At 35.3% G+C, this 16,664-nt stretch overlaps 1 protein-coding gene across 2 annotated transcripts; it reads left to right on the top strand.

Annotated features, from left to right (window-relative positions):
- The first annotated feature begins 1,863 nt into the window (after nt 1–1,863).
- Nucleotides 1,864–15,859, top strand: LOC118060183 (calcium-transporting ATPase 9, plasma membrane-type). Of its 2 annotated transcripts, none has more exons than XM_035073359.2 (34): nt 1,864–2,022; nt 2,418–2,648; nt 3,292–3,408; nt 3,492–3,531; nt 4,294–4,409; nt 4,499–4,630; nt 4,718–4,807; nt 5,003–5,072; nt 5,446–5,516; nt 5,613–5,696; nt 5,784–5,861; nt 5,940–6,011; nt 6,231–6,314; nt 6,407–6,489; nt 6,575–6,683; nt 6,756–6,811; nt 6,910–6,952; nt 7,058–7,141; nt 7,234–7,371; nt 7,565–7,630; nt 7,735–7,833; nt 8,319–8,429; nt 8,717–8,884; nt 9,278–9,337; nt 9,913–10,077; nt 10,179–10,295; nt 10,974–11,072; nt 12,551–12,688; nt 13,203–13,303; nt 14,335–14,380; nt 14,499–14,633; nt 14,810–14,917; nt 15,002–15,093; nt 15,413–15,859. In XM_035073359.2, the coding sequence occupies exons 2-34, from the start codon at nt 2,463–2,465 to the stop codon at nt 15,516–15,518; spliced, it is 3,264 nt and encodes a 1,087-aa protein (XP_034929250.1). In that variant the 5' UTR covers nt 1,864–2,022; nt 2,418–2,462; the 3' UTR covers nt 15,519–15,859. The 2 variants fall into 2 exon arrangements, with proteins under 2 accessions (XP_034929250.1, XP_034929249.1); XM_035073358.2 differs by having other exon boundaries at nt 2,270–2,648.
- The last annotated feature ends 805 nt before the right edge of the window (nt 15,860–16,664 follow it).

Genomic DNA, 16,664 nt, shown 5'->3' with positions numbered 1-16,664 from the left:
TCTCTTTTATTTTGTCTTTCTATAATGTTAATGTGATTTGTGGGTTTATTAAATTAATCCAAGTTGCCTCAATTTATAGATTTGGTGATGTTTTTTAATTGAACTTTATTTTTTTATAGTTTTTTTTTTCTTATGTCGTTAAAAAAGTAATTTCAGAGAAAAAACATGTTATTAAATGTTATGAAGTAATACAAATTAAATAATGTGGGGGGAATTACTATTCGTCCAACACCCATTACATTGTGGATTACAGTAGTAATCCACAGTGGTTTGCTTATGTTTTTTTTTTATGATTTTTTTTTCAAATCTATTTTTGTTAATTTCATCTTTTAAAATTGAGATTGTTAAGAATTTAACTTCGTAATTTGCTTCTTATATATATATAAAAAAGTTAACGTGGTTTACAGGTTTGTCAAGGCAACTTAGGTTATCTTGATTTACAAGTTTGGTGGATTTTTTTTTTTTTTTTGTAATTGAACTTAACTTCTGTATATATATTTTTTTCTCGTGCAAATAAACAATATAATTTTAGAGAAAAAACATGTTATTAAACTCTATAAAGTAACAAAAATTAAAGGGTGCGAGGAAACCATTGTTCGTCCACATGCACTGCACTATAAATGACAATAGTAACCCGCAATGTTTGCTTTCTTTCTTTTTTTTCTCCGTGTTTTTTATTTTTTATCATGAATTTTTTTTTCAAGTTTGTTTTTGTCGATTTCATCTTCTTAATACTAGGATAGTTGAGAATTTGACTTTATAATTTGTTTCCTTTTATTTTACCTTTCTATAATGTTAATATGATATGCCGGTTTACTAGGGTAGCCCGGGTTGTTCTAGTTTACAAGTCTGGCAGGATATCTTTTTTAAATTGAACTTGATTTTTTTATCATCTATTTTTGTTCTTATATAGCTAAAAAATAGTTTAAAGAAAAAAAAAAGTTATTAAACTCTATAAAGTACATGGACCTATTCACATGTTTAATTAATTGATTTGGGTTACGGATTTGACAAGTTTAACTTTTTTAAATTAGTTTTTTTTTCATCCTTAGATGCTAGATTAATTGGGAATTCAGTTTCATAATTGGTTTTATTTTGCCTCCTATGAGGTTATCATATTTTTTAAAAAATATATTGGTATTGGGTTGGTGTTTGATTTCGTAATTATTTATTTTGTTATTACATAGTTAAATAAAAAATATAATCCCATAACTTAGTTCATGGGTTTGGCATACTAGAATGGCTCACTCGATTCACAGCTTTGACAAGTTCATCCACCAATATGATATATATATATATATTTTTTTAATTTATTACTTTTCAATTTCATCATTTAATACTAAACTGGTCGAGAAGTATTGCATTATTGATTTTTATTTGTTTTTTTATGGATAATTGTCTAAAATAAATGTTTATTTTTAAGTTAATGCTCATATTTGCAAGTATCTATTTGTATCATATCATTAAATAAAAAATATAAAAAGTTACTAAACTCAATAAAATACATAATCCAGGTCGAGAGGACGAGTTAGATCCAATTTGTCATCGCCTCGATAATTTTTTTAAAAAAATTATTATCTTGAAGTTTTTTTAAAAGCTAAATTATATTTGTATCGATTATTAAGGATTTATAAAATTGATTAATTTAAATCAAGCTACCTCTTATATAATTTAATTAAAAACTTGAGGTAAATAAATAATTAAGTCAATTTTTTTTTAAATTAACGCACTTAATTAGATTTAATAACACTATTAAAAAAATCTCCATATCCTTAATATATTTTTACTTAAAAAAAAAAATATTTACCCGCGCGCACCAATATACCAGTCAATTTCTATATATGTACGGGAGCGCAAGTCATTGCGCGGGAAGTTGCCAGGAAGCTTCCCAACAAGAATTCGCTCTCCATCCCTCTCTCTCTCTCTACCCTCACACACTCCCTGTGAAGTGTCAATAAATTCCTAAAACCTTCCGATTGTCTCCTTTTCGCCGCCACCACCGTTCGATATCCGCCAATCACGGTAACATAACCTAATCATTCTATTATTTTTTTTTATTCATATAGCGTATTATCGTTGTATTTTTCCTATTTATAATCAAAAAACCCCTAGCAGTAACTTCCTCCGTAACTAACGCCTCCGACATTGCCGCGCAAACCACCCAATCGTCCCACCATTCTCTCGCCTCTCCTCTCGTTCTCTTATGTTTCTGTTTTATTTTTTTATTTGTAAATGACTCCACTGTACTTGTGTGTTGGGTTGTTACTAGGCGTTTATTTTTTGGAGCTGGTGGCCTCTCTTCTTCCCGCCGTGACAGCCACCGGGATTTTTAAGTGCCATCTCTCCATGCTGCGACATTAGAATTACAAATTCTTTATATTTCTTTTAATTATTTTACGTAACAAAATATAAAATAGAAGAAGAGAGCTGAAGAGGATAAAGGAGAAGGAACAGGAGGAATCATGAGTAGCAGTTGTTCGTCTAATGGATTGTTGCCTTCTTCAGCATCCCCCCGGGAACAGGATGACTTGGAGGCGAGACCTACTAAGGAGTTTGAACATGATGATCATGATTTGATAGATGAATCTGATCCTTTTGATATTTCCCAGACCAAGAACGCTCCTATCGAGATTCTTCGCCAATGGAGGGTAATTGTTGTTGTTGTTATTATTATTATTATTATTTCATCATTATTCTTAGTTATAATAACATCATCTTAATAATAATAATAATAATAATAATAATAATAATAATAATAATAATAATCCGGCATTGTCTGCAGGCGTGCGAGTGTTTTTTATTTTTATTTTGTTAATTGGTTTGAAAACGGAGCAAATAGCTGACAATGCTGGTGTTGTATTGGTATAAGAAAGATGAATGCATTTGGTGTTTCGAGCTTCGTTTGCATCGGAGGTGGTAGAATCTTCTTTCTTAAGAAAAATGAGAAGATGATGCGATGCGATGTTATATGATATAAAATCTTCTTTCTTAAGAAAAGAAGAAGAAGAAGATGATAAGATGCTATGTTATATGATTTCTACTTGCCTTTATTATCATGCAGAGACAAATTTGTCTCTTGGTGATTATAATGCAGGCTCAAAGCATAAAGTTATTCAATGGTGGCTTTCTTACTATTAGGGTTCAGAGTTGATGTTGAATTTCATTTTCTTTTTTGGTTTTGTTTTAGTTCTACATGCTGAGTGCATGGAGGTTTATAAATTGTTGTTGCAGGTTTACTTTTTTATTTTTCATTTCCTGGGTTATGACTAATATTGATTTTGTCTTTCACAGCAAGCAGCGCTTGTGTTGAATGCTTGCCGGCGTTTTCGGTACACCTTGGACTTGAAAAGAGAAGACGAGAAAGAGAAAAGAAGAAGGATGATCAGATCCCAAGCACAAGTCGTAAGGGTAATTTTTCTAACGTTATCAAGCATTTCATCAGGCATTTGAGACAGTAATATTTCCTGATCACTGAATATTTGTTGTTTCAGGCGGCATTACTCTTTCGGTTGGCAGGGGAACAGCAAATTGGTATGTCACCCTCTAATGCTCCTTTTATATCTTCTTTAAAAGCTTTTAATCCGACTTTGATGTTTGAAATGAGTTTTTTCGTGGAGGTTCTGATTTGATTTGTTTAAGGCCTCTTTATCCCTTCTCTCTAACCTAGGATTTTTTGACAAAGGAAGTGGAACAGTATGGAAGATAATATATTCTGTAAAAGTAAAAATCAAGTGGTTTAGTTAAAGATATTTGGCCGGAGATCTATGGCTATCTGTTCTTATAACCCTCATTTCACTAAAGAATAACTTCTCTAACATTGCATTGAGGTCAACTATTTACTGTGATGGCGAGTGCTGGACAGTGAAGAAGCAACATGCCCAGAAAAAAGCTTGAATCAAACTATTAAGATGGATATATCCAAGTATATGCCAGGACTGGATAAGAGTAATGCATTCCTTGAAAGTTAAACACGGCACAAGTTAGTTTGAGTATTTGAGTGAAGAAGGGGATTGTTTGGTAAAAAAGGATGTGGATTGAAGTAGTGAAGAGAGGAATCATTGTCACAATCTCTCAAATAGAATTTGGAAATAACTAATATAATGGAGGAAGGAATTATTTGCTGTTGACCCCAGTACATGATATTAAAGACTGGATAACTAACATAACCACCAAGTAAAATATTCTTACAAAGTTTTTCTTGTACTTTTTGTAGTCTGCTGTTTGAGAGTTTCAGGGCTATTTTTTTCCAACTCAAATAGATTATCCATGTTAACTTATTTTCTGCTTCTGAAGTGCTGGGTCCCTCAGCTACACCTCCAACTGCTACTGGTGATTATGCAATTGGACTGGAGCAGCTTGCTTCAATCACCAGGTTTCATAATTTTTCTTCTCTGCAACAATATGGCGGTGTAAGTCAATTGCAAACATGCTTTCATTATTTTACTCTATTTTACCATGTAAGCTTGTTTACATTGTGTGTTATCTCTTCCTCGATCAGGCCAAAGGGTTGTCAAATATGCTGAAAACCAATCTTGTGACTGGTATTACTGGAGATGAGGATGATTTGATAAAGCGTAGGAATGCATTTGGAACAAATAGATATCCTCAGAAAAAAGGACGCAGTTTTTTGGTATGTTATGTGGTTTTGATTTTTTTTTCTTATTTCTTTCTTTTCAGAATTGAAGATAGTTTGCTTACAGTGCGCTTCATATTGCAGAGATTCCTGTGGGAAGCTTGGCAAGATTTAACCCTCATCATTTTGATTGTAGCTGCCATTGCATCATTGGGACTGGGAATCAAGACAGAGGTGTGCTTGGTTCTTATTTAAATCTGTTTTTTGTGTTTTAGCTTGCCTAAGCCATATATATGAGGTCTTTATCTTTAACTACTTTGAGTATGTGCACAGTGCATTATGGGGGTAGATCTTCCTCTCCTTAATGCTCCATTTCAGACCTTTTCCTGTTTATACTAATATCTTGTTCACACTTCTCGTTCCTCATAGGGTTTGTCACATGGATGGTATGATGGGGCGAGCATCTCTTTTGCTGTTATTCTTGTCATAATTGTTACAGGTATCGAATTCAATCTTCTTCCAATAAAAGGTTCATATAGTTGCTAGCAGAAGGTAGCAACATAAGAAAGTTTGCGACCTTGGGTGCTTATGATTACAAGATTTAGTATGTTGGCATCCATATGGTTACATGTCTGTGGAATGGTTATGCCAAAGACTTCATATTTTGTTCTCTTTCACCCCCTTGAGATCCAAATGAATTGTAAATGATGTTGCTATAATCTTCTCGTCCTGTTCTTCACTGCTGAACTGCTCTGTCCATCATATCTGGAAAAACTTCTATTGGATTTACTCATTCAACTCCATGTGCTGGTTTTTTTTCCAAGCAGTGATTTTTTTTTTTGTAACCATTGTTTTTCTCTGTTTATTACTAGCTGTTAGCGATTACCGTCAATCTCTGCAGTTTCAAAATTTAAATCAGGAAAAGCAAAACATACAGTTAGAGGTGTGTATTATTGTGATATGAAAATATATGACTGCTTATTTTTTGATCTTCCAATGTTTTGTATCTAAAGAAAGGGAAACATCTGAACCTATGCAGGTTATGAGGGGTGGAAGAACGATGAAAATGTCAATATTTGATATTGTTGTTGGTGATGTTGTACCTCTTAAAATAGGTGATCAGGTGAGGTTTATTTCTGAAGAAATTATTTTTTACGATGCATTTAAATCTTTTAAATTAACTATACAAATATTGAGGTGTTTTACTTAGGTTCCAGCTGATGGACTCTTGATTACCGGCCATTCTCTTGCCATAGATGAATCTAGCATGACTGGTGAAAGCAAGATTGTGAGTTTGCTAAACATCTAGTTCTGAAATTTCTTGATAGTTGAAATCTATTATTTTCAAGTCCGTTCTCTATTGTAGGTTCACAAGAATCAGAAGGCTCCCTTTTTGATGTCTGGTTGTAAAGTAGCAGATGGTTTCGGCACTATGCTGGTAAAAACTGCAGTTATACTCTCTGCGCAGTTATACATCCTGTTCTCTGTTTATTATGATCAGGATGATTCTCAGTTATTTTTATAAAGCATGTCTCCCCTTCCTTTTTATGTTGGTCATGTAATTAACAGCAGCATTTCCTTTTATTTTCAAAATAGTCTAGTATTTGTTATTCAAATATGCTACCTTGTAGATTCATTTCTTCCTGGCCATTTTCAGGTAACTGGTGTTGGAATCAATACTGAATGGGGGTTGTTGATGGCGAGCGTCTCAGAGGATACTGGTGAAGAGACTCCCTTGCAGGTTTCATCTCAATTCTCATTACTTCAACTGTAGATAATGTCAATAAATGTGATTTGATGCAGCTTTAAGGTTATCTTTTTAATGACTGTTAGGTACGATTGAATGGACTTGCAACTTTTATTGGCATTGTTGGGCTTGCTGTAGCTCTTTCTGTGCTTGCTGTCCTTTTGGGCCGGTAGGGTACATGTTATTATTCAATTACTGATTGTTATATTGTTTGTGCACCAACTTACCATCTACAATATCATCAAATTTGTTAGATACTTTACTGGAAATACAAAAAATCCTGATGGAAGTGTCCAGTTTATCAAAGGAGAGACAAAGGTCAGCAAAGCAATAGACGGAGTGATAAAGATCCTTACCGTTGCAGTAAGTGAAGTCCCTGGATTTGCTTATGCTTATGTTTTATGTGATTTCCTGACTAAATGTATAACCATTTAGGTTACAATTGTGGTTGTTGCTGTTCCCGAGGGACTTCCATTGGCTGTTACCTTGACGTAAGTAAAAGTCATCTCTATAATATTGATGCATACTGATCTAGCAATCACTATCTCATATCCAAATTTATTTTATTTTTTACTCTATTGCTTTGCAGTCTGGCATATTCAATGCGGAAAATGATGGCAGATAAAGCCTTGGCAAGTATCTTTCTCTATTTTCCCCAATGTCATTTTCTTCTGTAATTTCCTTTGATCTGCATTCTAGTTTATGAAACATCATTATCTAACAGCATGGATATTCAGGTTCGTAGGCTTTCAGCATGTGAAACTATGGGCTCTTCAACAACAATTTGCAGTGATAAGACTGGAACATTGACATTAAATCAGGTGGCTTTCGCAGTAGGAAGCATGATTACTTACAGAAGCAGGCATGCCACTTTCCGTGCTTGATATTTACTTGTGGATTTTTCATTTTACAGATGACTGTAGTTGAGGCTTACATTGGGAAACAGAAGATAAACCCTCCAGATAACCCCTTAAATTTGCACTCAGAAGTTAGCTCTTTGTTGTGCGAGGGTATTGCACAGAACACCACCGGCAATGTTTTTGTTCCCAAGGTAGCAGTCTCCTTTTCTTTTGTTCTTTGATTTTGTGATTCTTCTCTCATGTTCTCTTTACCTAATCATCATATTTATTATTTCCTAACTTCTTGTTTGAAACCCTTTTTTTGTTGGATATTGTGGATTACTCTGGGAGCATGATTGCCTTTAAAAGAATTAAATCTGTTGTTGACTGCATTCATTTTTGCAGGATGGTGGAGATGTAGAGATTTCTGGATCTCCAACTGAAAAAGCTATCCTCTCTTGGGCACTCAAGGTACAACCTCCAACCATATTCCACCTTCTATATCTAGTATATTTCTTTGTCAAGTAAATTGCACTTACCATCTATGTATTTGTATTTTGTAATTTTGTTTTCAGTTGGGGATGAAGTTTGATGCTCTTAGATCAGAGTCCAAAATCCTTCATGTTTTCCCTTTCAATTCTGAGAAAAAGCAAGGTGGTGTTGCTGTACAAACGGTAGTCTCTTCATTCTAACTTCGCCCCTGACCTTGGAGGTCACAAGTTCATCTGGTGTCTAGCATCATTCATAATAATTTCGCTTACATTTTGCATTTGTTGCATTGAAAATATTGCTGTTGATTTGCTTTTTTGGCATCTGTTGCGTGGAAAATATTGCCATTGATTTGCCTATTGCAAAAGCAATATTTGTCCAGTGATCTCTACTCACTTACAAATGATAAAGTAAGTTCAATAGTTTAAAAAAGCTCAGCTGTGAGGATGTAATTTGAGGATTGTCAGTGCTCTGTAACCACATCAGGACTAGTGTTGTTTGCTAGCTAGACCATATTTTATGATCTCTATCCCTGAAGCATGCCATAAGCTTCTTGCACACTTTTTGAGTGCAACATCTCTCATTTGTGCTCACTGAACTTGTGCACTATTAAGGAATTTATGAGTTGCCATATTCTGATAAACTTTCATTAATTATTTGATTTTGGCAGACTGATTCTAAAGTTCACATACATTGGAAAGGAGCAGCTGAGATGGTTCTTGCCTCTTGTACCAGATATCTTGATTCAAATGGTTCACTGCAATCCATTGATAAAGATATGGTAGTGTTGTTTTTCTGAAGTCTTTTCAAAGCTGATTTCCAGATGTTTTATATAAAGTATAAATTGCTATTTAATTTACAATTTTGACTCTATCTGAAGTTTACAATTTGTGGACCAGTGTTTGCTAAATTAACAATGCAAATAGTTTGAGTTAGTTGCATGAAACACTCAGTATAAGTCATCATTTGACCATGCATAGGTTAAGAGAGTAATTTAGAATCTCTTAAGTCTTAACATTTGTCTGTATTTTTTTTGGATAATGATTCCTCTTGTAAATCCGTCTGCAGGATTTTATCAAGGCCTCTATTGATGACATGGCTGCCTGCAGCTTGCGCTGTGTTGCTATTGCATATAGACCATATGATTTGGACAAAGTTCCTACTGATATAGAGAGCTTGGAAAAATGGGTTTTGCCTGAAGATGAACTTGTTTTGCTTGCTATTGTCGGCATTAAGGTGTACATTTTCACACCTCATTTTCTCTTTTGGATTATGTGGCTCTCTCTCTCTCTCTCTCTCTCTCTCCATGATTGATATGTCGGCCATCATGTAAAGTTGTTATCAGTGTAGATAAGTTTCATATGCTAGATGTTATTTTTCTCCATCCACCTCACATATACAACAGCCTCATCAATCATCTTTGCACTGCTAGGATGTGAACTCTTTTGGTTTTGACTGCATGTAGAACGAATCAGTTTCATGCTTTGATTGAACTGCCAAAATTTTTATTCTTTTCATTTTAATGACATGCAAATTAACCCAAGTTCCCCTTCTTGGCCTGTCAATAAGTGTCAACTTGCAAGCAGTGTTTATGCTTTACTTGCTATTAACTAATGCATTTGTGTGCAGGATCCTTGCCGCCCAGGTGTAAAAGATGCAGTTAGAGTATGCACAGCAGCTGGTGTAAAGGTTGTTTATTACTTTCAGAAATCAACTTCTAATATTTACCTTATAAAAATGCTTATTCCATCATATGTATCAATGGATGATGTTTTAAAGACTGGAGTTTGTTATGTACAATGGTCAATAAAAGTGACTTTTTTTATACAAGAAAAGAGCATTATTGACAAAAAAATGTAAGAGAAGAAAACAAAGGAATACTCTCCTATAAACCACTACAAAAAAAATAAGAAGTTACAGAGCTCTCCCATCTCTTTGCATATCTGCAACTACAATCACCTATGTACAATATTGTAGAACACCTGGTGAAGCTAGAAGAACTATTTTATCTCAAAGCAACTGGAATGTAAATGGTTATCCTGAAAGATCCTTGCATGTTCCTAATTAGGAGATGCAACAAGACAAAGCAAGACTAGTGCATTGCCTTGGCAACATGCCCCTCTTGGAATTTTGAAAACCCATACTATGACAAGAGCATTTGTTGCTCTATGTTTAGCATTTCTTATACCTTTATGAAATCTGTTTGTGTGTAAAATCTATCTCATCCATGGCATATTATGATTAATGTGTTTGTGAAATCATAGGTACGAATGGTTACTGGAGACAATATTCAGACAGCAAAAGCTATAGCTTTGGAGTGTGGGATTCTCAGTTCTGGTGCTGATGCTACAGAGCCTAATATCATTGAAGGAAAAGTATTCCGTGCATATTCAGAAAAAGAAAGAGAAATAATTGCCAAGAAAATAACGGTTTGTTCCAAAAAGCATGAAATTAACTTTGGAGATTGAGTTAGCTGGTTTGGTTTTTTTAGCATGAAAAAAATGTTTAACTTAGGAGTAATGATGTATAGGTGATGGGGAGGTCATCTCCCAATGACAAGCTTTTACTTGTGCAAGCCCTTCGTAAGGGAGGGGAAGTTGTAGCTGTGACTGGAGATGGCACAAATGATGCTCCCGCACTTCATGAGGTTTGTCATCCTTGTTTCTGTTTTACTTGTGGTTTCATATGTCTAAAATTTCTGGATACATTTGGTAGAGTTTACAACTCCTGCACCTAAAAATTGCAAGGTATTTTGTTTACAACTCATGTACCTAGAATTTGGATCTGGACCTCTAGTTTCCCACCCACATATTAACTTTCTAATGCCTAGATGAATGGATATTAGGTTTTTTTGTGTCCATTGCAGACTAGTAGAAAGGTATCATTAATATAAATGTAGCAAATATCATAGCAGATGATTAATCATACCACGTAGTTCTATTATATCTAAAAGATTGATTTATAGTAGGCGTGACACTTGCTTTCTTCAACATGTTCTGGAAACCTTTTGAAGGCAGGAATAAATGAGTGTCTGTGCAACTTGCATGTTTTGTATAGAGATAGATTTCATGCCAGTATTCGTTCTAGTTCCTAGGGAAAAGTCTTCCCATATTATAGCCTGCAAAAAAGCTAACGAGCTTGAATGTCTTGCATGTTAAGTGATTTTACGCATTATGTGTCTAGGTGGCAACAAAAACTTTCTGGAGATTAAAGCTGTTTCTTTTCCTACATCATGGTCTTGTACTTAACAACTTTCTGCTCTACTTTCCAATTTGTTTAATGCTTCCTTTTCATTTGATTGCACCTTTACTTTTCTGTATTATAGGCTGATATAGGCCTTTCTATGGGCATTCAAGGGACTGAAGTTGCAAAAGAGAGCTCGGATATTGTTATCTTGGATGATAATTTTGCTTCAGTTGTAAAGGTTAGAGAATCCTTGACTTGTTTACATGAGAAAATTATGTGTACCCGTCTTCAAGGTTTTTTTTTTTTTATTATTTTTTTTTTTTTTTTTTTTGGGGTGGGTGGGAATTGGGTGGGAGAGGGGAGTTTTGAAGTTATCTTTCTTCAGAAAAAAATCCCCTTCTTTCTGTTTCACTTTTCTTTTACTTTTACAGTGAATCTCGATGCTTTGCACTTCAATATACATATTTATCAGTTGAAAGTTGCATATTTGCAAGTTTTATTCCTTTTGGTTTCTTGCTATCATGGAATATGTTGCATGTGTGCAATGCATAGACATGCAGGCCTTTTACTTAGGGTTACAATGTATTTTTGTTTTGAATTGAAAAATCAACAAACTTGTGTTGTCATGACACTCTTAAGGCCACAATTCTTCCATATTTGGAATGTAATAGAGTTGGCTTCATGGTAAGGCATCCGATAACCCGCAAAGAAACCCACCAAGCATTGGTTCCATTCCAACGCAGTCATCAATGACATTATCCGGAATGTTCAAAATGGTCTCAATCTCTTGTCGTGGGAAAGAGGTTATTTTGGTAGGGGTTGTAGCATTTGAGATCTTCACTTTATCACAACTTATAAAGAGCTAGGGGCAAAGTTGGTGGTAGTGGTGTTCTTGTGGTGGCATATCGTGTGGGGATCAATTGGGTTTTTTTAAGGTTGTTAAGGGATAGTCTTTGTTTTTTGAGGAGGTTGGGGGAGGGTTTTTTGTGGTGGTTGAGGTGTTTAAAGTGTTGGTGGTGGTATTTAAGGGTTTCTTGGTGGCTGTTGTGCGGTTGGCAGTAGGTTGTTTGGTTAACCGGTCGACTGTTTTCTAGAATTCTTGAACTGATTGACTTGTTTCTGGGTGATTTGTATCCATGTTTTGGCAACAATTTCAAAGCAGCAATACGCACTATAATGATAAAACTAGATAAAATCCAACGGTCTAGTTCAAGTTAAGCAAGTTTAACATAGCATGTAAAAGAACCAGAGTAATCCAACGGCTAGATCAAATGCGATCTTCAAAGAGATAATCTGATCTGAAAACTGACAGAAGCTAGTCCAAGGAGTAAAATTCTTTCCAGGAATGCTGAAATTTGATCTCCACCATTCAGAATAAAGAGGACGACGTCTAGTCAAACCTCTCTAAGAAAAATGAAGTTGATTCAACGGTGAAAACTAGGCAAACCAAGCTGGCAGCTATGTCTGCCCCAAACCTAGTTTTCCTAGAAATATCGCAAACGACACCAAATAAACCAAATCCGGATAGTGAGGTTGTAGAGTAGGGTAAGGCGCACACCGTATCTGAATTTGAGCAAAATCTAATGGTGACTGGAGAAGTTATGACTCCGGCAACCCATTCTCTTTCTTATCTCTCTTTCAAACCTTCTCTCTCTAGTTTTTCCCTCTTGTTGTGTTTTGTGTGTAGAAATTACCGTTTCCTTCTTTCATGTGTAGGTTGTTCGTTGGGGGCGTTCTGTGTATGCCAACATTCAGAAATTTATCCAATTCCAGCTTACTGTTAATGTTGGAGCTTTAGTGATCAATGTTGTTGCTGCGGTCTCTTCTGGTGATGTTCCTCTAAATACAGTGCAGGTCTCTCTCTCTCACTCATGTATTTCTTTCACTTGATCAATTTAATCTTACCATACTGCACAGTCCATGTGTTCAATATAAGGAGCACAATACAAATTCATTACTGCAGGTCTGACCATTGCAAAATTTTATAATTTTTTCATGAATTGTCCAAATTTGCCAATATACTGTTTTAATTATAGCATCTTGTTATCAATGTAGAAGAAAGACCAAACCTTTGGTTTTGTGCGTGCTTATTGGTAGAATAGTTGATTTCTAGCATATTGAAGTGCATTTGAGAGAAAAGAACTTGAATTTATATTGAACATGGTTTTAGTCAATTTTGTTTTATCTGTTCCTATCTAGAAAGAAGGAACTGACCATTATTTTATAACTTGTTTTGGTATATATAGCCTGACAAATAATATTTCAATGCATTGATATTATGTGAATTTGGAAATTTTCCTTGATGCAGAACTAGATTCCTTCTCATGATGAACAAACATTTTAATTCTTGTTCACTTTTGTTGCTCAGCTTCTATGGGTCAATCTTATCATGGACACTCTCGGGGCACTTGCATTGGCTACAGAACCACCAACAGATCACCTTATGCATAGGACACCAGTTGGTCGAAGGTTTGTACTATGGCTTAGCCAATTATGTTATGGTAGAAATAAATCAACAAATGCAAGCTACAGTTAATGTGACTCTTAAATTGCCTGTTCTGTGTACCGTGGCATTTTGATGCTTAATGTAACTTAATGTTGACCCTTGGCCTTGCTTTGGTGGTAAGTTTTGAGGGTAGATTTTTGTTTGATGATTTCCTGTTTAGAAGAAGGGGAATTAAGGTTGCTTTTATTTTGATTATCAATGATGGCAAATTGTGGGAGTTTACAGTTTGCTTAACAATGAGGAACTTCCAAATGTTACAGTCTGAGATCCAACAAAATTTTAGGTCATCTTTATGCCTTCTGAATTCTGATTCCAAGAAAAAATGTAGAATCTTGCTTTTGGTTGTGACAAAGTTGTGAGGTTTTCACTTTTGTAGTCCATCCAATGTAGATCAATTTTAGTTTTCTTTTTCTTTTGGTGCGCGCGCGCGCATTATACTATTCTATTCTGATGAAAATGGTCTGTGTACTTCATCGTTATTTTGCTGCCATATTTCTGTCTTTGTAGATAACTATGCAATGCTTTGTCAAGGTGAGAACTTGTTGAGTAATCTATTCTATACTCTGTATTGTATAGAATTGTGTTGCCAACTTGTTGAATTTAAATGGTTGTGAAGAGCTCAGGATATACCAGGTTTTCCTAGGTTGCGGATTCAAGATATTAAATGATTTCTGCTCTACTCTGCAAGCATCATGTCCCGATAGAGTAGAGTACTTGTTGAATTTAACTACATTGAAATTTAAAATAACTTCTGCACCTGCTCATGGAAAGTAAGAATACACAGGATGATACTGAAACACAGTTTTCAGGCGTAATCCTTTGTTTCTTTGTCATTTTACTTGTGTCTGACCTTTGCTTGTCCTAGAAGTATGGTCCGGGGATTCTCTTGCATATTGTGATTGTAGAAGTTGCATAATGGTTTCAATGTATTTGCTAATCTTTCTGAATTGATGGATGATGATCTGAATAAATGATCTTCTGCTTGCTCTTTTAGGGAACCTCTCATAACAAACATCATGTGGAGGAACTTGCTCATACAGGTATTTCTTCTCTGAAGTGCTCAGTTTGCCTGATGACATATTGAGAGTACTATGGGCTGAGTACTAATGTAGCTCCATGGCTTATTCATGACCTATTATTCTTTTTCATCAATTTCAGGCTCTATATCAAGTTGTTGTTCTCCTTGTGCTCAACTTCCGGGGCTTGAGTATTCTCAATTTGAATCACGACGACAGGAAACATGCTACAATTGTGAAGAATACAATGATATTCAATGCATTTGTTCTCTGTCAAGTAAGTTTTCCACTTGACTACAAGTACCAATTGCTGTATCCTTGAGTCTTGTTAAGTCTGTTGAGTGGAAAATGAAAACGATACCATTATCATTCCCAATTATGCTGCTTGCGAAGAAGCTATTTTTGTCTTTTTCAAGATGCAACGCTTACATTCACTAACTATTGAACTTACAGGTTTTCAATGAGTTCAATGCTCGAAAGCCAGATCAAATAAATGTATTTAAAGGAGTAACAAAAAACCGCTTGTTTATGGGAATAGTTGGATTCACCATCATCCTTCAGGTGAGCAGCCGCCGCTGCATTTTCTTTTGGCTTTCATTATCAGTGTACTGGGAAGTGACAGTGCTATTGCCAATTGCTTTACAGATAATCCTCATTGAATTCACTGGAGACTTTACCACAACTGTGAGACTTAATTGGAAACAATGGCTTATATGCGTTGCCATTGGCATTGTCAGGTTAGTTCAGTCACCAGTTTTTGTAGGATAAGATATATTTTGCATCCTGTCAACTTAAGTCATGCATGGGTGTACCTTGAATCCGCCTTGTTTTGCTTACGCATCTTGGTTGAATGCTTTCTGGCACCTTTTTTTATTTTATTAGACGGGGTGAACTTGGTTGCTTGGGTCGTCTTCTTTTTTATCACTGCTGTTATTCTTGGCAAGTCATAAGAATGTTTTGAAGGCTTTGCAAGTAGTGTTTTTTGAAGGCATATGCTGTATTACTGTGTGAAATCATTACTTCCCATCCCGACCACTGCTGCCTGCTTTTTTACAGCTGGCCTCTTGCTGCGGTTGGAAAACTCCTTCCAGTACCAAAGACTCCACTATCCAAGCACTTTAGAAAGCCATTTCGACGATCAAGAACTGCTTGGAATGCATAGATGTCTTAATGAAGGCATGCATTGAGCTGATAACATGACACAGGGCACCGATGCTTCTTGTTCACAACTGAATGTATATCTCTAACCTCACCATCAATATGGTAAGAAGACTCTTCAATAGTGTGTTAAACAACTGTAAACAATTAAGTCGTGTTATATCCTCTCCGATTACTTAAATTGTAAATTAAGATACAAACAAGTAGATTTTCCCTTTTCATTTTGAAACTTGAACTAGATAGATGTGTAATTTCATTGCGTTTAAAGAGTAACTAGTGATATTTTATCGGTTCCTTTATGTAATTCATTCTGAATAAAGAATGGAAAGATATTTTTATGTGTCATGAATTTTATTTAATGTCATTAGTTATTCACCATAAAATTCTCAGTTCCGTAACGTACATTGATTAGGTTTTGTTCCTCTTTCTTGCAATTGAATTGAATGCCTAAAGTGTATGTATTTTTTCTATGTCCTTTCCAAGCCCTGGAAAGGAATATCGGGCAAAGTTAAGCCTAGATGGAACACCATGATCGACAGACCTCGGCACTTTCTCATTGATGGCGAGCCCTACAAAGAATGATGATTTCACGAGTTCACTCTTGAATATTTATGATGGATTTCTATATTGAATATTTATGCGTATTTGTTTTTTCCCACAGCAATCTGTTTCAATGGGACGATAAAACGGTCAGATCACACACACTGGGCTGATTGCAGGAGCATAATTGTTAGACATGTAATGGGGATTGACTCGTAAATGGGCAAGGGTTTGGGTTTTTAGGTCAGTTTATAGATTGTTTTAATTAAAACAGCATCGTTTCATCCTCTGATGGAGACCTAGCTAGCTTTGATCGCTAGTATTTTCTTTAGTTTAATTTGAAACCCAAGAGTAAATATCTTTTTACCTGGCTAGGCGTGAACACACTAAAAAAGAAGTAACCTGCTTGTTTTGCTTGAGGATTCTTCTGAGATCACCGCGTGAAAAAGAAAGGGATTTTGGTAGAATCATGTACTTATTAGAACAACTGAAACAACGTCCAATGGAGTAGATTGAACCGGAACAATAACGAGTCAAGGGCAGGACTGGTACAAATGAGTCCGTACTCGGCAGCCAGATCATTTCTTCTCTCTTGTCCCCTCCAACATAA

The sequence above is a fragment of the Populus alba genome, chromosome 10, assembly GCF_005239225.2.
Source record: "Populus alba chromosome 10, ASM523922v2, whole genome shotgun sequence".
Taxonomy (NCBI): Eukaryota; Viridiplantae; Streptophyta; class Magnoliopsida; order Malpighiales; family Salicaceae; genus Populus; species Populus alba.
Note: the sequence above shows the minus strand (reverse complement) of the source record. Positions and strands in the feature narration are given on the sequence as shown.

Excerpts from the sequence above, each read along its gene's own strand:
- LOC118060183 (XM_035073359.2), top strand. The coding sequence starts at position 2,463 with ATGAGTAGCAGTTGTTCGTCTAATGGATTGTTGCCTTCTTCAGCATCC. Across the intron at positions 4,808-5,002 it reads GACTGGGAATCAAGACAGAG|GGTTTGTCACATGGATGGTA; the intron begins GTGTGCTTGGTT and ends CGTTCCTCATAG. Across the intron at positions 5,517-5,612 it reads AGCAAAACATACAGTTAGAG|GTTATGAGGGGTGGAAGAAC; the intron begins GTGTGTATTATT and ends GAACCTATGCAG.